Source organism: Corvus moneduloides, chromosome 5 (assembly GCF_009650955.1).
Source record: "Corvus moneduloides isolate bCorMon1 chromosome 5, bCorMon1.pri, whole genome shotgun sequence".
Taxonomy (NCBI): domain Eukaryota; kingdom Metazoa; phylum Chordata; class Aves; order Passeriformes; family Corvidae; genus Corvus; species Corvus moneduloides.
The window spans coordinates 57,971,643-57,995,241 of record NC_045480.1 but is presented as its reverse complement, the minus strand read 5'-3'; the positions used below and the strand labels follow the sequence as shown (position 1 = coordinate 57,995,241).

Below are 23,599 nucleotides of genomic sequence, written 5' to 3'. Positions count from 1 at the left end.
TTTACTTGGCAGATATTCTTAATTCTGTCCAGTCGTGTTGGAACGACATCTCCCCCACCCCCTCCAATACTTTTAGGCAGTCAGCCAGAGGAATAGACTACAAAGCTACTCAAAGACAAAATGTCTGAGTCTTACGTGTCTTAAGATACCCTTACGTTTCTGTAGTGCTGTAAATGCTTCGTAAATGAAGCCCACCCAAAGCAGCACTGAATTCAGTAATCCTGGCAACATCCATGTGTTTACAGCTTTATCTGTGTCCCCTAGAGAGGGCTGAAGGAAAAGAAACAAGAAGCCAGGAGAGCTGTAAGCAGCATACTTTCCACCTTCTTCATTGATACCCTTCATGCCATTCAAATAGACTCCGGAATACACTACTTTAATTAGCAAAGCTTGTTTTAAAGTAAACAACACAAACACTCCTTATAGGACAGTCACAGTCTCCCCTGCTAGACATACAGGCTTTTTGGCAAGATCACATTCAAACAGCATGAAATTCACCCATGGGCACGGTCCCGAGAAGGCCCTTGCACCCCTTTAACTTCCATTTAGCTGCTCTGGATAGGAGCGAGTGGTTTTAGGATAAGGACAGTTTTCCTCCAAAAAAAAAGATGGTCCAAATCCACATCTGTGAAGATCAACAGTTTTACCACTATAAGGTCATAAAGGTGTAATATAGGCGTCATGCATAGAGTACATACCATATTTCAATTGAGTCCTGTCCCTGAGTGACTTTGGGCCCCTGTGAAAGTACAACGCACAACGCCTCTGCTGCATTGTGCTCTTTCCTGGGAACACTGCAAAGTCATTCAACTGACAGGAGTCAAGACAGCAGTGAGAAGAGTATCCTCATGAGGAAGCTCTGACAGGATTCCTTTTGACACATGGGAGAACATGAGAGTCCCATCTTAGTCAGTAATTGCTAAACAAACAGAAATCGGAAATCATTAATGCGACATTGACCCATAAAACACTGATCACCGAGGCCCTGTTCTCCCCTGTGCCACACATAGGGAACAACAGATACTCAAAGTAAACAGGGTAAGAACAAAACAGTATGGAAATAATGTCGGTTCCTTAACAAATGCTGTACTGTAGTCCATTTATGCTGACTGACACCAGTTGTTCTTTTCAGTTATAACTGCGCAACAAAATCAGACATGTCTCATCTTCCAGTCTTGATACTGAGCTGTTGCTGTTGTTGATTTTCTTTTGTTGGTCAAGTTATTTAGTTTTTCTTTTTTTTTTCTTTTTTTTTCTCTTTTTTTTTTTGGTTTCTTTTTGTTTACATCTACGTTTATCAACACTGATACATTACAGATCTTGTTAGTTATACTTTGAAGTCTGATCATGCAGAACTACAGGCAGGTGCAACTTAGATCTTATTACAGGATGGACATGGCAAGGTGAACAGTTGTTTTTGCTAGTTAAGATCTGGAGCTTTGTTACTGTTGTGGCTTAATGTATACTGGCCATAAGTCCCACTTACCCAATTTACTAAATATACATGATTCTATATGTACACTGAAACTTCCAGCACCCTCCTTTATCAGCATGTGACTGATTCAGGAGAAGGTCAGAGGTCAACCACATTTAGGCAAACAGCGGCCTTATTGTAAAAGATTTTAACAGAAATAGCATGTTGGATTATTACATATTAGTTACAGAGGAAGGAAAAAAATAAATCCATACAACTATTTACATTATAAATATCTTGCTTTCCAGAAGACAAGAATGGCCCTGTTCAGTGAAAATTAGCAAAAGAGACCTGTCTGAAATGATAAGCATGGTAAGGATACATTTATTTCCCAAATTGACTGTGTCTTCCTTCAATATGTGCTTTTCAGCTTTTCCCTCTCAAGTGAAAAGGCACCATTAGCCTCAGTTGAAGTTTTTCAACATTCTTTTGTCGAATCAAACTCTCTTTAAAACTCAAACTTGCCACATGTCAATGAGCCTGAACATGCCTTAAGTTAAACCTTTCACTTCTTGCAATCAATAGTTGATTAAATAAACCCAAACCAACAACAAAAATGAAAAAAACTCAGGCCACACTGGCAAGTTCCTAATACACTAAGCAGTTTCCACTAAATTCCACTGGACAGGTCTGTTTTCCAGCTCATTGGTGAAGATGACACATTCACCATTCCCCTGCATCCCCCAAGCATCTTACTAATTAAGACATTACGTATTCATATAATATTGAAACCTACTGCACAATGATTTTCTTTTGTGTGTGTGTGTGTGTTGGTGCATGAAAAAGATCACCTTGAGCTTGCAATTAGTTAACTGTGTTCTTTGTAAAGTGGTGGAAGTTCAAATAAGCACAGCCATCAGATTCTTGAAGATGTGTGGTTATGTCACAGTTCCTCTCTTTATCCACACTGAGAACCTGGATCAAGCATGAGTGGAACAGATATTCTAAAAATCCAATGTACACCCTCTCTTTCCTGCACACCCATACAGAAGCAAAGAAAAAGAAAAGCCTAAACTTAAATTGAACCACTAGATCAGACTTTTAAAAGAAAACTAATTGTTCCCTGCAGGTTTTCTCTCATATTGCTCTCCCTGGAAGCACAGAGTTTGTTGCAAAATGCCTTGTTTGGTTGTTTTTGCATGTTTGAATGAACAAAAATTTTTAAACTCTCAATAAGCATGAAGGAAGAAATATAAATAGATCTAAATGAATAGAAATAAATAGATCTGAAACTAAAATAGTTTTTGATCCTTTCAAATACTGTGAAGCTTGCAATATATATAAGCTAGCATCGGTTACTAGAAATTATTTTGAATTAAAATACTCCAATTCCATTTTACAATAATTTCAGCATATTCAAAACACTTTTTTAGTAAAAAATTTGGGAGATTTCCTGAAAATGACTCTCTCAGGCAGTTCTGAAAGTTACTATTAGCATGTTTTTCATGAGAAAATGAGTTGGTAAAAAAAAAATCACTGGTGCTTACTGACAAACTTAGAATACAATCTGACACAGTTAAGTAGCACTACTTTGGGAAATGCCCAAAAGGCACTGCAACGGGTCTGATTTCTTCAGTATTGTTATCCCAGACTTAGAAGGTAGAGCAATATATATGAAGATAAAGCAATATATATGAAGATAAAGCAATATATATGAACCAAATTGCTTATAAATTTGGAAGAGTGACATAGTGACATGATCATCTGTCTTGTGTAACCTACGGAGGCCAATGCTGTGCAGGAACTGGTGATTTCCAGAGAAAACCATCAGTGCATTAGGGCTTAGAAAACCTGATCAGGCTTTCTGTAGCTTTGGTTTTGGTTTGTTTTTGTTTTTTTTTTTTTTGAGACACTACTGTATTTGCATTCCAATTTAAGTCTGTTTTATGTAATGCAAGCTTGCTATGATTCATGGATCTATTTGTGCCATGGAATTCTAGATGGGAGGGGGGAATATCAACCATAATACAATTCACATAAATCACTGTGACCAACTCAAATATCTGAACTCTCTGAAGATATATTGTAATGGAATATAGTCCAAACTCACAAGATACTATTCCAGCTACCAAGCCAGTATCTGAAGACTGTTTGCAAAAATTACCAAAAATTTTTGACTGAAAACATACATAACCTTCCATCAACTTGTAGTAAATCAATACCTCATCCTCATTTAAACTCAGCAGTGAGAAAGAAAATGGAGGAAGGGTCTTTTAAGAGCTGTTCTGACTAGTTCTCCATCTGAAAAAGAAGCAGGGATGTTTTGCAGCAACTTTCCTCTCTACCATCTCAATGCAGCTAGTGCTCTGAGCAGTCACTGAGAGTTAATACTCCTGCCATTCTCCTCACCCTGCTGATGCCTATGACTTAGGTGAGCCACTTGTGACAGAATTTCCTTGGGTATTGAGGCACTTATGATACCAAGAGGCTCTTAAGCATATTTTCAGAAATGCCAAGATGTCCAGCTGCCATTCAGGATGATGTAAGTTATGCCACTTCTGGCACAGGCTCTCTGATTGCCCCTTTAGTGCCTAAATACCTCTGGAACATCTGTCATAGATCTTTGGCTTCCCAATTTCCTTCACTTCTGCAGTGGTGGCAATAATGCTTACAACTGCAAACCTCAGAGAATTAAGTGAAAATTGTCGCCAAAGTACTATATTTAGTAACAAGTTAAGCAGAAGTAGGTTTAAAAGATCAATGGCAAAATTAAGGAAAGCATCTATCAAGCTGAACAAAATTTTGGAATAAAGCGGAACAGACTTGAAGAAGGTGGTATCAAAACTTCTAGAATCAGGAAAAAAAAGTGGTTTCCCTTAAGACAGCCTCAGAACATCATCACTTTGATCCTGTATTCATGAGTAGATGTGTTGTTGTAAGGTACCATCTGACAGCACAGAATTCCTGCTACAAAGCAAAACAAAGGATGCTATTCCTGCTTGATGGTCGCTACTTTGTTTTGGACATGCAAGGACCAGAATTGTAAAGAACTAATGCTTTTCTTCATTGATGGCTTGTTTTTCTAGTGTCCAATGTGGACAGCTCCAAGTCTCCTCCCCCAGACAGAGCTTCTCATGAAGGAGACTAATTTGAGGACAAAAAGAGATGCAGTAATTCTTTTAGGCCCCATTTCAGCAAGGCACTTAAGCACATGCTGATGTCGATCACTGCTGAGCAAAGGACATAAGCACACGCTAGTTAAAGTTTTGTAAGCATCCTACAGCCTCCATGAGATGTTTGAACAAGCACTGGTGCTTAGCAGAGTCAGGAAATAAAGCTGTGCAACTCCTGTGTTGTGAGTCCATTCAGCGCCGATCAAAGGACACCTTCTGTGGTGACTGCTTCTCCACCCAGCACTCATGAACCCAAACAAGACTGAATTATACCATGGGACTAAGAGTATGGTTTTTGGCTTCAAGAGATGAAACATGGGAGGTCTACAAGTCTCCATCTACTATAAATGGCTTCTCTGCTATTGCCTCTACCACATCTCCATAATATCACTGGTAATGAATTGGGATTACTCCAAGGTTCTACAGTCTACACTGGTGATATTTTTGCAGTTTCTCTTACACACAGCTTTGCCTCGATGAGACTTAGCTCAGTTTTGTTTAAATAACACACCCAGATGGTGCACACTAAGGAATGTAGATACTAGTTACCTGAATATTATTAATATGTATCTATAGTGAATTAAATCTGGAGGTGATATATTTAATTATTGCTAAGAAGTCACCCTTGGTGTTATTGCCTACATACCTACAGAGCTTTGCTGTTAACCTTTCAATACTATTATGATCATTGGCTTTGGAGTGAGACTTACATCACTCAATAATGACATGATGTTTCATGGCTTAAGAGAGAATATTGCTAAATATATTTAGCAGTTGTAAATTATTGCTTTTAAAATTACTGCTCTGAGTTTTTAGAACATTAACAACCTAATTTTATTCTCAAAAAAAAAAAAAATTGATAAAAATCTACCAAAAATATAACCAGGGAAAAAGTCCCACTTGCTACAGCAATTCTGATACAGCTCAGACTTACCAAGTCTGATTTTATTTTATATCCTCTTAATTTTTATCTCCCCTCTTCCCCAGCCTGGAGAGAAGTTTTTTTCTTCCCTTTCTTCCCCTTGAACAAAATCTGACTTGATACTCAATTTTTTTTCCTACCACAGAATGGCAGGCTTGTAAACCACCCAATGGAACAGCCCTATTTTGGTAGAGTTTTAAATACAAAAGAATTAGTGAATTTAAAATATCCACTAACATACTCTAAACAGTTTCTCTCTCTGACATTTGGAAAAGCATTAGAGTAGGATTTAGCTCATTTCAGTTTACATGGCACACTTTGGTAAAAGGACAGATGACTCGGATTTTAGTTAATTTCCAACTCAGATAACAATAACCTTGCAGTGGAAAATGCCAATTGCTGTTTTGGCTGGAAAAATACTCAGTTGTTCTGACATTCTGTGTGCAGTTTTGTCATTCTCTAGTAAAAACACTTGCTGTTACTTACCATGGGAAATCCTCTGTTTTATTACCTGGCAAATTCAATTTGATATTCAGTCACTGTTGGGTTCTTCAGAACTTGTCCAAACTGCCCAAGACCCCTGGCCACGACCCTTCCAGCCCAGCGCACGAGCTGATTGGTAACTTTGGCTGTTACTTAGAATATAGGAAAACTATATGCCCTCTGTGGTTCTTTTCCATGTAACACAGATGCTAAAACTTCCTGGGGAGTCCAATGATTTGTCATGAGGAAATGAACAGCCAAAGCACCCAGAGAAGGCCTTTTCTCTGAGTAGCAGAAGTGCCTGCAAGGGAATGATGAAAAGGGAAAACAACCTCTAAGCTGCAAACACACACTGAGAGGGAGTAGGCTGCAAATATCCTTTCTCTATCTAACTTAATAAAGATCTAGACATAAAATAAAAACAAGTTGGTGCATGTCCTTTTGATCATAATCTGCTCATTCCCCAACCCTGTCATACCCTCTAATTTACAAACATACATATAATTCAAAATAGCGAGCCTAACTATGACCTAAGATGATAACTCACTTTACATTGACAGAAAAAGTTGCTTACTGATACCTTTCTGGGCTCAGACATGCATAAAAACCCTTCATTCTTGTTCCCTGTAGCTTGCAAAGATACCTGTGCTTCCTTCTAACCCAGTCTCAGCTTGGCATATCTGCTCTAAAAATCAGAACAACAAGTCTTAACATTCACAAACTAACATTTTTCTATGAAGCTCTGCGGCTTCTTCTTTCAATAAAACTGGTTGTTATTTCAAAATATATATACAACTCTCAGCAGAAATTTGGTGCTACATCTTCAAGTGTCTGAGGGAGCCACAGTTCTGTGTGGTTATTTACACTTCCACAAGTCCTCATACAGTATATGCAACCTCATCAATGAGGAAACAGACAGAATATGTACTGTAATACCCCATATGTAGATAAGCAGTTCGCCTGGATTGGGCCATTTATAGTTGTGGAGTGCACACTAAGTGCCTAATGCAGATGTGCAGGCACACAGCTGCATGCACTGCCAGGATGCTGTTGGCACGTGCGTGTATGTGCTGTTTGTGTATGAGGAAGAATGCATGGAGATCCCTGTCTGCCTCACCGGGCAGGCGGCAGAGCAGAGAGTGAAGGCAGACACACACTCGTATGGTGGAGCGTGGCCACTGCACACCTTGTCATGCCACTGTGGAAAAGACAGTTGCAGGTTGCTGGTTTTGCAGCCATTCATTTTACATCTTGTGGGGAGGGGGGTAAAAAAAAGGATTTCTTCAGTTCCTTTTTTTCTCTTCCCCCCCAGTAAGCATCACTGGAAGAAGACCAAAGCAGAGCAACTATAAGTTAAATATACACTTGAGCTTAGCTGCATTACATAACTCTGTAGGAGAAGCAGGCTGAAAAGATTTGTTTGTTTGTTTGTTTGACTTAAATCTTTGTATTTTATTTCTCTTTCTTTTCATCTCTTAGCTCCCATAATTTTTCCTCCTAGGTTCCATCATCCTCTGAAGAACGCTGGGTTTCGCAGGCAGGCGGCTAGTCACCTGCAACAACCGAGGGGTCCCGCAGAAGCTTCCAGGCTGCTGTCCGTGTCAGACGCCAGGGTTTGATCCGTGGACATGGATGAGATGTCGTTGACAGATGAGGATGGAGGGAGGCTCTCACTGCTGTTCACTGCTGCACCTGTGCTACGAAAACGAACACCAACGTGATTAAACCCGAAACCCCAGAATGTGTCGCGCGTTAGAAAGCAAAGGGTTCTTACCTTGTGGTACACAGACCATTTTACACAGTGGCAAACGTTAGCAGAAAGTGGGCCATACAAACTTTAGGCATTCAGTAGTATTAAATATCTTACCAGGGAATTCTCTCCCTCAACAGTCTGCTTTGAAAAGTTATAGCTCATACAGTCTTTGTCACCCCGCTTCGTTCTAGCCTTCTTGGAGCTCCAAAACACCCAACAGTCAGAGGCATGATAGGATCATACAATGTGTGATCAAAACAAAACCAGACTCAACCTATTCCTACATTTTCTTTTAATAAAATTCCAGTTTTCTTATTGGCAGTCTAATAGTGGGTGGGATCAAATCACCCAGTGGCAATGCAGAGTGGTTTCTTTCTCTTAGCTAAGGACTAGGGGACTAAGCCCAGGATTTCAGCTGCAACTGTATTTTTGTACATCCAAGTTTACCTTGCCTCTCTGAAATTACGATGGCACCAGATATTATGCAAAAAATCACTTTGACTTTATGAAATGAAGAATGAACCTTCCTGAGATTATCCTTAATGCAACTGAACGTTTATCACATCCCTGAATATTATCAGAAATTATCTGTCCAATAAATTCAGACAACTGAATGATGAATACAGAGCCATATGTATTTATCATGCACCTATGACTGCTCAGCTGTTACTGCCCATTAACCACAGCTCAAACCAAAGTTCTCAGAGTAGCAAAAACCTGTTTGATTGGTATTTTTTTTCCACTGAACTTTCAGGCATTTTTTTGTGCTCTTTACACCAAAATTATCACTGACTTCAGTTTGAGAGGAATACATTAATTTCCATTAAATACTCATGACAATAAAATGTGTAATTTTGTATGATTTTGCATAGCTGGAAATTACAGCTAGTCAGGTGACACAGGTCTTTGTTCTGCAGATAGATGCCATTTCATTCTTCTGTCTGAAATGTTTTAACAGCCAACTTTTACAGACTTTGATTTCCACCAAATGGCTAGAAATGAACATCTATTATCTAGTAAAACTACAAAACTCATATATTCCTAATACAGAGATTAATAGCTATCTCTACAGCCTAGGCAAAATACATGATGCTATGGGCAAAAAGAAAGGATTTCTGTCACCTTCCAGTTTGCAATAAAAACTTTACTTTGAGAAAACAACCCACCATACCATACCTCCAACCACTATTCTATATTCCTCAACTTTTTCTTCCCTTTATACACATCTGCTGTAAATATGCACAAAACAGAGACAAATACGCTCACATTCAGAGCTCCAGATGGGAACTGCTTTCTGCTGTTCTAGTAGTACACTGTGGCATCAGAACCAACCTTAAATTAATTTACTGTCCTGATACATTTGGAAAATAAAATAGTTAATTTTGTAAGTGCTGCAAAAAGACTGAGCAATCTTAACAAAGTCTGACTGGTGACTGCAGACAGCAATCATCCATTCTCTCTGCCAGAAAACATGTTTTTCAAAGGGTTATTTACATGTACCTCATCATCCAGTGCAGTACTGTTACTTCATGTTTACATGTTATTTAATCATGTGGCATTTTATGAAAATACTAATCAGTCAAGACAAGTGCATTCATCTATGTGTAGTCAAAATACGACTGAATCCATTTATTTTAATGACTAAAAAATATATTACCTTTCTAAATGTTTACCATGCTGGGCAGAAGCCTGCTATTAAGTCATGGATACTGTCCTAGGAATCAAATGGAAAGAATTCCAGTAGGTTCAATCAACTTTTGATCAATCTCTTGCTGTGCAGCTTTCTTTGATGAACGTGCACTCAACTTAGCTAGGCAAAATAGCTGAAGAAGTAGCTGCAGAAATTGTACAGGTGAAGATTTTGTTACACTCTGTCTGATTCAGCACCACTGAATTCAATAAACCCTGCTATGCTCTTCTCAGCAAGTATCAGTGCAGCCCATAAGTTTCTGGAAAGTGCATTTTTATGGCTATTCCTAGATTTCAGCACAATTCCACATGACACAACACACAGATGTGATAGTTGCTGTTGCAGCCCCAAAGCACCCAGACTCACAGAGTATCCACAAAAATAAGTGAAACTACACTAAACCTTAATGACAGAATTAGAGAGTTCAGCAGCAAAAAGCAGCACTTGGGCAGTAACACTCAGAAGCCCAAACAGATCTGTCCTACTCAGTAAGGAATGCTCCATTTGCTGTGCTCAGCACCTGCCTGGTGCTACAGTAGCTTACTCCTGGATGGATGTGTGCCAGGTGAGACAATGCAAATATGACAGAGGTGCACTCAAAAGAGAAAAAGAGCCCCATTTATGAAGTTGCTGTTTGACAGGAAGCTTCTCACTGGCTGCAAGATTGAGGAAAGTGCTAAAGGTTAGAGCAGGTGAGAAACAGCCCCTGGGATCTGTTCCTGGCTCTGCCATTGACTTGACAGCTTCTCTTTTAAGGCCCACATCAGCTCGTGTGCTGTAAAGAAGGGACTCCTTCCTCAGAGGGCTCCTGGGAAGTGCCATTAAATAGCACCAATGGAAGTGCCTCTGAGACTTCAGCTGTGAAGTGATGCAGATTTGGGAGTAAAAAAACTGAAAGGAGAACTGCAGCTTTTTCTGTTTCCAAAAAAAGCCCAGTGTGTCTCTTGGGGAACTGCTCAGCTTCTCACAAATTGTGTAAATAGCAACTCTTGGTATCAAGTGTTACAGTGCTTGTCAAGTCCATCAGCTGCTTAATTTAGAGTCTGCATGTGACAGAAGAGGGCTAGTAAAGGTGTCCATTAGTTCCTGGGTGATGGCACCAAAACTCTCCAAATCAGACAGCAAGTAAAAGCCAGGAAAATAAGAATAAAAGATCCATTTTCACCCAGAAAGGGAGCGCTAAAAATAAGCTGCACTAGGATCTGTGCTATTTACTATATTCCATACCCAGAAAGGACAAGACAGTTGAAAATGTTATGTATGAAACTGCAGCTGGGTATTGAAGGCTAGAGGATAGTGTGAGAGAAGGTTAGATAGTATGGGCAGAATGTAAGTTTAGTTCTAAATAATCTACAGCCTTGTATTAAACTTTTTTTGAAAATACTGCTGTTTAATAATAACAGAAACATCTGTTTTGGACAGGTAGAAGTAGCCTCTGCTGGGAACGATTTTTGACACTGTTGATTTTGTTCATTGGACATAAGCATGAGGGGCAGGTACTTGAGTTTCCAAGCATATATGTTGTACTAACCAATTCTTCACGCAACAAGAGATTGACACCCTGATACACTGGTGTTGAAGAATGGTTAGAGGATCACGGACATGGATCATTGATAGAGCTGTAGGGTACAGATCAATAAAAGAGCTGTACAAGCAAATGCCTGCATGAGAAAATGCCTGCATGAGAAAATGCCTGCATGAGAAACAAGCCTGAGAACCAAAAGGGAGTTTTAAGGAGCTACAGTGCTGTGCTGATAAGATGTACTGACCATGAGAGGGGAGGAAGAACTTTGATTTCTCAAGTTAAAACATAAATAGTAGAAGCTTGCCAATGTAGTCTTTTATCTAACCCAATTATGTAGAAACAAGAATGCGCTTTCATAAGTTTAAACCAATCAAGAACTGACAAGCATGTATACTCACACTATGTAAGTGCCTTTGTATTACCAATAAACGAAGCTTGCTTTATCAATCACACTGATTGCCTGCATGTCTTCCCTTGCCGAAGTCAGCAAGACACTGGCACTCTAAGTGGCTCTGTCAATGGGCAATTATTATCCCTTGTGCTGTCAGCTTCAGCAGTCTCCCCCAAAACTCTGATCAAGTAATCGTGGAAACTAATCTCCAGCTTGCTATGATTATTGATAGAGCACTAAATCTCAGCTTTCTGAATTCTTGTCAAGAACACCAGCCAATGAGTCATGTGTGTGTAGAGTCTCTCTCATTTTCCTTATGCTCAGAACTGGTGTTTTACCTCTTTCTTCCAGTATTTCATTCAGCTGAAGATTTAAATCAGGCATACAAAGTGAAGGAAAACAGGAAATCTACTGTTCCATGAAACAGCCTCATCTGAGAGCAGTTTTTAAATAACTGCTGAACTTGTTGGTGCCTTACATTCAAAAAACAGTCAAAGGGAAACAGCAGAAGAAATACGGGTAAAAAAATGACAATTCTGTATGTTTGAAAATGTTTTACATAAACAATAAAAAACTTCCACATAGCAAAGCCAGAATATGAAATACATAAAGAAATCCCATGGCACTTAATTCCTGAAACAAGCAACTACAGTGTTTCTTGATCATAAATCAGCCTGCAAACACAATTCTGCAAGGGAGAAAAATTTAGGAATGAGGATTTATCAGATAATTTTTAGGGCCCCAGATTTCTTTTCAGTGGTGGCACTGTAGTTTGGTAAATTAAATCTGCAAGCTCTTTACTTTGTCTGCTACTTGGCAAGAACACAGTGAATTGTTTCCAAAGTATTACTTCATCCATGTCAAAATCCAGGTGCAGGGCTCATGCTCCAATATCACCACCCAGCACTTTATTACCTTCCTCCATTGCTGCTGTGTTTCCCCTTGTCCTGTCAGTTACTAGTGATGCATTCTTGTACATTACCTTAGCTCAGCAGCGAGAAATAAGAAAAAAAAAAAAATCTCTGAAAATATACAGAGAACACTGAGTTAAATGATTATAGTTTGAGGAAAGGCAGTTTTACCCATAAATACTGCTGGAACACTGTACTCAAAATCTGGGCACTTCAAGCCTTCCAGTGAAAGTGTACCTTCACAAGTATTTCTATATGTCAGCAGTCACAGTTTGCATTCCTGTGAAAAGACTGCTGATGTGAATTTTCCTCAGAAAAAGTTATTTGTGATTTTTTTGGTGACAGGACTTTAAGAGTCAGTGGTTGAGACCCTTCTCACTGAAGTGTCATCAAACCTTGTCAGTCAGCTGTTCTAATGTGCTTGGACTTCTGAGACGATAGACTACCAGATTAGTACCAGACACCTACATGGGGCTGGGTTGGGGGGCAGGTGTGCAGCGTTGTGTGTCCAACAGATTAATATGTGTTAACATCACCAATTTTGCTTATTTCAACTAGCAAAGTGTCGGTTCAGTTATCCACCCATAAGCAGTATGAAAATGTTAGTGTGAGAGAAACCTCTGCACTCACAGGAATATAATCTGTAATCACAGACAATACCAGGACAACTGTCTCTCAAATAGCAAGAAGACCATTTCTTAAGTATTACCATGACACTGGAGTGCAATTATTAAAGGTCAACCCATTAGAAGCACTGGGTTTCACAAAAACTTCTTAATTGGCCTACATAACTGCAAGTGTAGCTTAAGTGCTTCAGCAATCTCTATTCTCTTTTGCCAGTACAGAACACACATCAAAGTTATTCAATGGGGCTGAGTACCTGAAGGAGAAGGCTGTCCTTTTACTACGCCATTTTTAGTCTTTTCTTCAGAATTCATTACTTCTTTGTAGATGAGTTCTGGAAGAGAGAATTGTGACAGTTACTGACAGGGGCCAGTGCCTGTGATCAGGAACAAAGCAACTACCACACAGTGCTGCAGCCCTGCCCCAGCTCTACCTGCCTAAGACTTCCCTCTTCCATTCCCCTCCTCTCATCTCCTTTTGGAGCTGAATTGAGACAAATGGGATTCAACCAGAGCACAAGAATTGTTTAGTGCTGCACTATCTAGAGGAGAAGCAGCACAGTAATAGAGCTGCTTTTACTGTGGCTAAAATTCTGATGCATTGCCCTGCTGAACAGTATTCTGTTCTCCAGATGATATCCTCAGATTGCTGTGAAGCACTGGAATCCACACCTCCTGTGTTAACACAAACCTATGTAGATAATGATAGCCCTCAGAACATTTTCTATATTTTTGCTATGTTTTTGCTATTTTGCCACTAAAATGCCCCTTCCCATGTGATTCTAAACTGCAATTACCTTTCCATTCCTCGATTGTATGTTCCCTTTCATCCAGCTGTTTATCGTATATCTGAGGAGGAGGCTGCAGGAAAGAAACAAAGCTCTTTAGCCCATTTTCTCTTATATTGTAAATAATTAGGAGTAATTAATTAATAGATAATTTCTCTTCTCCCTCTTTACAGTCGATCCTGTACCTGCAAAAACAAATGAAGCACATTTGAATATTAAAGGAATTAACACTTCCAGAAGTCAACTCTTTTTGTAGAAGAAATAAACATTCTTCTCTGTTTTCCTTTCTTAAACAGGAGGCATAGCTGCAGTTGAAATAAAACCCAGGTCAACAATGTCATTGTGCTTGTACTGAGCCCAGAAACTCCACACACAAATCATTTGCACCGCAGAGAAGTAATGTCAGAATACCAAGCAAATACCAGTCTTGATTAATTAGTAGTAATATTAACATATTAATTTTTGAGTTGCTCGTTAGATTTGCTGCTATACAGACTTCCCAAAATAACTCTTATTTTTAAGTAAGTCTCCCTGCCACAGTTTCTAATCCATATTCCAAATTCCCAGATTTTCCAGTATGTTTAAGTAACTTTGGACAGAAAGATTTCTTGGTGGTTTTGTTGTTGTTGTTGTTTTTTGTTGTTGTTGGGGTTTTTTTTTTTTTTTTTTTTGTTTTGTTTTCTAAATTGTGTTTCTTTTAGTTGATGGGAATGTCACAGAACTGGCAGATCCTGGAATTTACTGAAACAAAGGCACCTAGAGTTTCCGGAGCCTGAACACCTGCTTTCATTGGGCAACTAAGCCATGTGTTCATTGCCTCTCCTGCTGTTGGCTGTCAAATACAGCAGCCAGGAAAGGCAGAAGACTCCCCCTTCCTTCCTTCTACCAAGGAGCTCCAGCATCTGAGGTAAGACTATCTAATGAAGATGGAAACAAGATCCATAACACTTTTCTAGCTCATATGTATTTCCTCTGACTTTCAACTTGCGGACATGTCCCTTTCAAAACATCCTCCTATTAAATGCACATGTGCCAAGCTGTTTTCTTGAATCACTAAGAATTTAGAAATTTTCTCTCAGGACTCTAACTCCATCATTCCATTAAGCCATTTGCATGCTACAAATACAACTGAAAAAGTAATAGCTCAGTGACATGATATGGATCAGGAAAATGACATGATAGCCGAACTGGACAAGTCCACTGGAAAGAAGGGAAGCTTCCTCAGAGTGACATCTGTATCAGGGCTAAATATAAGGGAATTAGGTGAAGTCATAGGTTGCCAAGTCTCATACCTGAGAAGGTGCTGGGAAAAAACACATGCCATGAGTTAAAGTGAGTGTGAGGACTCAGCAGGGGTACCAGAGGTTTTGTTATATCAGCAATGTAAGACATAACCCTGTAAGAGTCTGAGTCCCAGACCATTGCAGCTGTTCTCTTATTCATCATAACAACGCTTCTCAGTCCTTTCCAGCAGATCTTGATGCCACCAAGATCAGTGCAACCTCTTTGGGGATTCTGTGTTCCTGCTGACGGTATTGTCAGAGAGGTGGATGCTACAAGAGTACAGGTGATCCTCACCACTGACCAGTGGGGTGTGATAAGTAAGCTCCACTCCTCCAGTTGAGCCTGCTGGGCTCCTGCTTAGCCACTCAGCCAGCTGTGGAGCATGCATTTCCTACTGGGAAAAGCAGAAAAAGCCGGCCAAGTCAAGGAAATTAGGGGGCTAGGAATTTGCAGGAGCAGCAGGGGAGGCATTTGGCTGAGCTGCAGCTGAATCACAGTGAGAGAACCACCTCTTCTCTGCCAGGTGCAAAGGAAACAGGCAAACCAAGTTGGACAAGAATAGCCTGAAAGTACTTTTCTTTCTAAAAGCTTCGGGGAGAGGCCTACAAAAAGCATAGGTGGGGGTAAAATTCCTTCTACCAAGTATAAATACTCTTTTTATACCTTCCATAGAAAAACTTGTATTTTTCCCAGACAGAAATAAGAGGATAGATTCCTTCACTACTTCCCAAACACAAATTGCAGAATCAAAAGGAGCAAGTGGTCAGAGGCACATACCTGTTCTCAATTCACACAACCACAGAATCTTTTGCTTATTTCTCTTCTAATTTATTTCAGCTGCATCTTAAGCTGGGGTAATTTGCTAATAGGCAACAAGAAAATCAGCAGTAATCATTGCCTGGATTAACACATTCTGGAAGCAAAGGCATTTTCCAGGGACAGAGCCCAGAATAATCCTGCTCATTACCAAGCTCTTGTTTTCCTATGGAGTCAAATAATGGAGAGCAACCAAACTGTCCCTTGCACACTGCAGGGTGCCAGAAGCTGCACCTGCACAGCATTCTACTGCTCTACCAGTGTTTGCACTGCAGGCTTTTACTTGTGAGTTAGCAGAACCAACAGCTATAAACACAGCTCTTGGCAGGCATGAGAGAGCCAAGGGTAACAAACATTCAGCAGGACAGTGACAGGACTATATCCCTGCTCTTCATAGAGGCAGGATCTGTAACCTCTAAAGCCTGTGCAGAGCATAGTTGAATGGAGCTCTGCTGAGAGGCCAGGCCAGCACTTCACACTGGGAGAAGTGAAGCTTTCCCACCAAAATTCCCTGAGCCCTCATCTTTTCACTGATTCAAGGCATAGAAATGAGCTGAGAATAGCAAAACTATTTCAAGAATTTATTTTCCCACCATTCTCATTAATCCTAATGAGAACCATAAAGCTTAATACACCGTTATCAAGAACATTGTAATCCCCTCCAGGCTGACCACCCCTTTTCTGCTAACTTGTTTGTTTTGTGGGGTTTTTTTTAAACCAATTGCTAAAATTAGAGGGAGGAAGGGAGGTTTTTAAAGATAATACACAAGTATTGTGACAGCAATGGAGCAATCAGAGCAGCTGCCATTCCCACGTCCTCCTGGGCACCTGATGTCAGTCTTAGTGCAAAGCTAAAACTGACTAAATCAAACATCTTAAAATGACTGAGTTCGTAATTATTAACTTTCCATGTGGATGTAGCTGCAGTGTTTATAGACTTTCTTATAAATCCTTCATACTGCACATGCCAACTGAGAGTTACATGGTTTACTTTGTTTAGGTGTTTAAAAAAAGACTGGATGTGGCACTCAATGCCATGGTTTAGCTGATACGGAGGTGTTAGGTCATAGGCTGGACCTGATGATCTCCAAGATCTTTTCCAACCTACTTGATTTTGCGATTCTGTAGGTCTCAGAAAAAGTGGAGAGTTCAACTAGCATGAAATCAAGGCAGGGTGTGGATCAATCCTATGGGTGGCAGCATCTAGCTACAGTTTAAGGCAGCCATTTTCTCCCCAAACCAGATTGATTTGTAAGCAGTTGCACTGGCAACAATAACAAAGAATAGAATCTATTTTTGGATGTGGAAGCTAAGGAATGAATTATGTTTTTTCTTGTAGATACTAAAAAACCTCTTGTTGTTTCAATGGGTCTTGGCTTTTCCATTTTACAAATTGATTTTCAAAATATTCTTGCATTAAATGTAACATTCATTGAACATAATAAAAATTACCAAAAAAACCAACAGAAAATATCCACAGGGATCTCTTTCTGAAAAAAAAAAAAAAAAGGGCAAATCAAACAAACAAATAATGAAAACCAATCAAAAACCAAACCAAAAAGCAAAATACACAAAAGACGGGAGGTTTATGTGGTCAGAAAAACAGCAGAAGACTACTGGATTTGTTAAATAGCATTCTAATATCCAGGGAGGGGAAGCTTTTCACTAGAGAAAAAAGCAAAACATGTGTTGAAGCTGATGTATTTTCACTTTCCCAGAGCAACACAGATTGGTTTGTATGCCACTGCTAGAAAGCAAAGGGAATGGGCTGAAGCTCACACTTGAGCAAATCCTGCCATCTCTGTCCCTGCCTCTGCAGAGCTAGTGCCAGCACAGTGGAGACCTTGGGATGAGCTGTTTTTAGAAAGCTTGGCAGAGCAAGGCCTGAGTCTGCATCTGTTCCCGAAATTGCAGAGTCTGGAGCAGCAGTTGTGGAGCGGCACAACAAGGCAGGATAGAATTAGCAGGATAATGCAGATGAAAGAGGGATGGGAGGCTGCAAAAATTAATGGTGTGAGGTTAAACATTTTGGTAAATAGCTTAGATCCTCATAACAAGTGAATATAAAAATTCCTTGCTGTTTTGCTACAACCTAAATTGTGTTACTGACACCATTTATATATTTATTTTTGCAGTGCGAGCCCAAGCACACCAGCGTACTTGTCGCCGGAGGTCTGGCATCTCTTTATCTACAAAGTGCTTGGAATTACACCCTGTATTGCCAAGGGATTCCACAGTGGGCTAGGTTGGTCTCAGCTATGGATATGGAAGAAGAGATGACTCTGGGCCCGTTTGTTCCTTGGAGTTTCTGCAGAGGCTTTTGGAAAACTCCACACATAATGTGCATCAATGAAACTGTAGACTGAGCTGTTTCTGAACAGCTGGACCGTAAGGATGCCATGCAGCAGGAGTCAAGATTACTCAGCTACACACAGATGACTGAACAGCTTGCAGATACACCAAGCAAGCTGGAAAAAGATTAAGTTTGGTTCAAAAAAGAAAAAGAAGAAAAGAAATGCCTCTTCTCTAACCACTCCTCCTCACTGACATTAACAAAGATTTTTGTAGAAGCTGTGTTCAGCTTCCATAATCAATCAGCTATAAATGGATAGATGTTGTTGACTAGAGGAAGTATCTGTGCCTGTGCAGAAAGCAGAGCTGCACACTTTCCTTTGTGAGACAGCAGATGCACATCATCAATCTCTGAGCAGAAAACCAAGCCCTGTAACTGAGTGCTAAAAAATGTGGCAACTCATCGAAGACTTTCGATACAACTTCTATATACAGAGAGCTGAGCAAGAGAAAAGAACACCAGAAAAGATGCACAACCTGACAGCCTTGCTTTTGTCATGTAGTGAAGGTGACACCTTCTTTGAAGTGTGTTTGCCAAGGCCACAGAGCTCTCCAAAGTGGTTCTCCATCAAAATGGATGCTTAGCACTCACAGGTAAAAGAAGAGGTAGGTGATTTTTTGGGTTATTTTTCTTCTGACAAACTATGAACCTTGAATTTAATTTAAACAAATTGTATTTAACAGCTGGTCATAGATAGTTTATATGGGGCTAAGACAATACAGCAGCGGTTTCTGATCTGGACTTCAGACTGAGAACCATAAACCAAGTTCTTTTCATTAGCAACACTGGAAACAGCATCACATTAATAGAAGATAACACATAAATTGGCATGCACAGAAAAATGAACGATAATTCACAACTCAGCCCCCTGTGGATGGTCCTAGATGCAGAAATACTGCAGTGAAATATAAATCCTATGAAATTAAGACCAGGAATGAAAGCTGTGTGTGCAACAGTGAATAAAACCCCACAAAATTTATCACTGCTGTCAAATTCTGTCAACACAGAGAATACTTAAAAGGAATATTTTTGACACCTGATCTTTCTGTTTCACAGAAATATCTCTTCTAATGGATGGCATATATCAGATAACAAACAGTAACTGCAGGTACAGGAAAGTCCAAGACAAATTTTGAAACCAGTTAACAGAAAATTTCATATAATAATCTACAGCAAATTTTGCTACTAGATTTGTTCCCATGAAATGGAACAAGTTTTCCCAAGTAGGAATCAATACATATGTTCAAAAGGTTCAAAAAGGGAATCCAATAGGACATGAAGGGTTTCTTCAAATATATCAATAACAAAAGGAAGAACTTTACTGTGCCAAAGAACATGTCTAGGAATCCATTTTGTTCACAATTTGATCATTTTGGGATAAAACCCAGTGAGCTGTGAACGGGCATAAGCATTAGGATAGATACGAAGAATTAAACATCATATTTGGGATTTTTTCATAAATTGTCTCAATGAAGGATGAGAATGCATAGCAGCTTCAAAAAAAAAAAAGCAGCTGTGTAATTGAAAACAGTCTCAAGCACGACATTTTCAGACAGGAAAACAGAGAAACTAATATATCATCAGGGAGATACTGAGATTATCTACAATAAACAGGGTAGTCTGCATGTAGAGGCAAGAGATACTGGAAAACTCTTCTTTCCTAAAAATAGAATAAGAGCAATATGAGGGAGAAAAGGTATCATGTGTGCCATTTATTTATATAATAGTCCAAATGCTGTTATATAGGTAAATACCCTAACATGAAAGTAATAAACATAATATTTGTTTAAAAGTGGATCTGAGATCGTCTCTGCATAAAGCTTCTAGGGAAGAGTCTTGAACTGAAGAATAAAACAGAGAAGTAAGGTCTACAAGTTACTATTCTGATTTTACAATAGATTTCCCATGTAATATTAGTAAATAATATGTGAACTCTTGTTTCCCCACATTTAAATTAGGTGTGAAGATTGATAACAGATTTTAACAGTTCCTAAAATCTTGGGAATTCCACACAACCCAAGCCATACATTATCTGTATTTTTTTCAAAACAGGTATTTTAGTTGTCCTTGGCTGAATACAGAAATTATCTTAACTGTAATGCTATTCAAAATAATTTCAGAGCAGTGGTGTATGCTCTGGAGAACCTAACACTGTGACTTTCTTATCAGAGACACTATGGCAAGCTGCGTATGCTTAAAAGAACCTGGCAAACTACCTATGTTAGACATAAGAATTCCCTCTAAGTCCCAAATCCACAGGTAAGCTCAAAAGCTGCGCAAGGCCAGTTTCTAGCTGTGAGTGTGACGACTGTTTCAGAGCTGCTGAGGGCCTTGGCTGTGGTTTGTTTCACGCAGAAGTTCTGTGGCAGAGCCACGGCACGGTTTGAGTAACCTCCTGCGGTTGGTGAGCAGCAAGTCCCACATCTAATAACAGCTCGTCTTCCTCTCCGTGTCAGGGAACCACACTTGGCATTTAGGGCCACCCAGAAGAGTTTAACGCTGGGACACACTGTGAGGGAAAGGATATTGCATTCCTACCACTTCTCATTTGTGCACAGTGTTTGCCCATTAGAATGAGACATAATAGTTTTATTGTCCCCACACAGTCTCTGAAAGACCATAAACTTATAATAGACTTATAAAAAGGGACTGTAACTGTCTCACTAGTCTGCTTTTTAACTGGGTAGGACTGTTTTACCTGTTTCCCTCACATTTATAATGCTGTAAATCTGGGCAGACACAGAGAATTGCTACCTCCAGGTTAAACTTTGACACCAAATTCTCTGCTTATTCCCTGAGCTGGCTTCAGTGCTCTTCATCATCTTCTCCAGCACACACTGACATTTAATGACATTGCAACAGCTCACTTCAAAATTCCTGTCACATTAAATGCTTTCAGATAGCTGTCCTCTTGTGCTTCTGAAGGAAATGGACGCTGTACAACAGATGCCTGGCTGCTTTTGATGAAGCCATTTACTGGGGAGAAGGAGGAATCTAACTAGACAGCAGACGTTACCTAACTCCCCCTCCCCAGTACTATACTGGCTGAAAATGTCATCCTGTTTATTACCTCTGTATCCTAATTTCTGTGTTATCCATACTGTACGGGATTACTGATAGTGGGAGGAACACTGTCACATGTTACAATATGGGAGGAGAACTTAAAACCCCAAAACATCCCACTACTGAACCTTTAGCTACATGATGAAGGACTTCAGTCTGTGTAAAAGTGCTTATCAAGTGTTACCAGAAAAAAGAGTGCAGTGAACCTAGGCAGATGCAACACACTGCAAGCTTCTAAATCCCAGTGGGGAAACCAGGAAAAGTAGTGGGAAGTTAAGCACTATGCAAGTCACCGAGGACAGCTCTGTCTCTAATTTTCCCATTGCTTTCTTGTCAGGTTCCCTGGCTGCACATTTGCAGGGCAGTCTGTGAAAAAGCATAGCTGCTTCACAGAGCCCCATCATGCTGCAAATCTAACATTAACGAGCCACATAGCCATTTTTAGGCTTTAAAATGTCCTTCAAATACTACTTCTTTGTTCAGGTGAGCCCTATTATAACTTCTGTGGTTTTGTTCAGTATAGACAAATTCACAGAGTCAGATTACTAAGTGAATGAGCAAAAGTATCTACCTCTCAAACAGCTAATTTGTTGGATGTTTTTAGATGCCTACTAACTCCCACCCCTGCTATAAATTTGGCAAGATCTAACAAAAATACATGAGACAATTATTTCCCCATTGCCCATGGGGAGCTTCGGCAACTGTAACAGGGCAGGTATCTCAGTGGAGTAGTTGCTGGAGAACACTCTTCTGAGCAAGAACAGAAAACCACCAATCTCCCACAAGTATTTTTTTTAGTAAGTTTTCTCCAGAAAATAATTAGTAAGCGATTCACAGCTAACCACTGAGGGTGTGTCAGCATGAACAGCTGGATATTTATATTTTAATAAGTTGTTCATCACAAAAAGAAAGTCTTCCAATTTAATTTTCCCTCTGAAAATGAGACTGGAAAACTAAGCCATATAAAGCTTATAAAGTCTCTGAAAAAATCCCATGTGCTGGAAATTTTATGGGGGTTGGAGCATTCCATTTACTTTTGAAGTTTACTGCACTTCCAAGAGCACGACTGAATTGGAGCATATCACTAAACAGCAGTGATTTTATTTTACAAGATCTTAGTTTCCTATGGTGGCTAAGCAAGATTTCTAAACCTGTTTTCATACATTTCATACAGTATTACAGAGCACCTCTCTGAACTTACACCTATACCCCTTATACCATACCACGTCACTGAAGTGCTGACAGATTGCACTTATCCCTGTTAACACCAGCCTCACCAAAGTATACAGAGAGGTGTTTAGAGTGTGACAGGATTACAAGAAAAAATCCATTTCTGTTTGCACACAGTGTACATGATACTGTACATTGAACCATAGCCCAGGAAAACACATGAGCCCCCGCTTCATTTTACAGAAGAATTTATGCTTTGCTAAGATTTTTCTGAATCCTTACTTCAGGATTTTTTTTTTTTTTCAGAATCCCAACTATTGTTTTGCTTAATTCTCCTCCTCTCTACATATACCCTTGAATACAAACAGAAAAAGTGATGTTTGCTGTCTTCCACAGGGAAAGGTTTGGAAAGAAAGATAGTATCTTTTGCCAGATTGAGTTCTATAGCTAGAAAGGTGAGCTAGAAAGGGTTCAAAATCCTTTCCAGAAGAAAGCAGAAAATGGCTTCATATGCTTGAAGAGCTTTTGTTCCTCCCACCTATTATCAGTTAATCTAATAAAGAGAGATCCCTACAGATCTCATTTCACATCAATCTCCAGACCACCACAGTCCCAGGATTGTTTCTTAAAAGGATGCTTGTTATCGTGCTGCTGTAAAGCAGCAGGAATCCCTGAATCATATTTGTGTTTAGCATTCTGAGGGAAGGAGTGCTGCCTACTTACCGCCTCCACCTCTGCTGGGTCGTACCAGACATTAATGTATGGATGCTGTAAGGCTTCATCTACTGATATCCTCTTGGCTGGATCAATGACCAGCATCTTTGATAAGAGGTCCCTGGCTTGGCTGGCTGGAACAAGGAAAGCAGAGAAACACAGCATTAGTACAAAACAGCTGCTGCCTCCAGAGGGTTAATAAGGGTAGGAAAATAGCAGTGGCACAACCCTTTTAGAGATTCTTTGTGTATGTGCTTCTGCTCCCTTGCCTTCTCATAGTGAGGGCTCTTCAGTAATGATTTTAGGTCAGATTCATTAGAAAGGTGCCAAAATCATAAGCCCCCTAACAAGCTTCAGTGAGATTTTACATGTGTGCAGATTCCATGCAGAGGGCTGAGTAATAAACCCAAGAAAAACGTGCTTGATGTATCTGTGATCACTACTAGGATTAGAGTACAAAAGTTCACATAAAGAAGTCTAAAATCACGGCATTACTAAGTCAAAGCCTGAAACTTAGAGGCACTCT

The 23,599-nt window shown here is 39.7% G+C and overlaps 1 protein-coding gene across 8 annotated transcripts in view; it reads right to left on the bottom strand.

Annotated features, from left to right (window-relative positions):
• Positions 1 to 304: 304 nt before the first annotated feature.
• Positions 305 to 23,599, bottom strand: part of MAPK10 (mitogen-activated protein kinase 10) — a 148,658-nt gene continuing 125,363 nt past the window's right edge. For 7 of the 8 annotated variants that reach the window (XM_032108574.1, XM_032108573.1, XM_032108577.1 and 4 more), the window contains 4 exons: positions 23,083 to 23,207; positions 13,683 to 13,746; positions 13,143 to 13,220; positions 305 to 7,684 (listed from right to left, as the gene is read on the bottom strand). In XM_032108574.1, coding sequence (XP_031964465.1) covers positions 7,542 to 7,684; positions 13,143 to 13,220; positions 13,683 to 13,746; positions 23,083 to 23,207 — 410 coding nt within the window. In that variant the 3' untranslated portion in view covers positions 305 to 7,541. Of the gene's footprint in view, positions 7,690 to 13,142; positions 13,221 to 13,682; positions 13,747 to 23,082; positions 23,208 to 23,599 lie in introns of all 8 variants that reach the window. The other variant, XM_032108576.1, reaches the window with a different exon arrangement.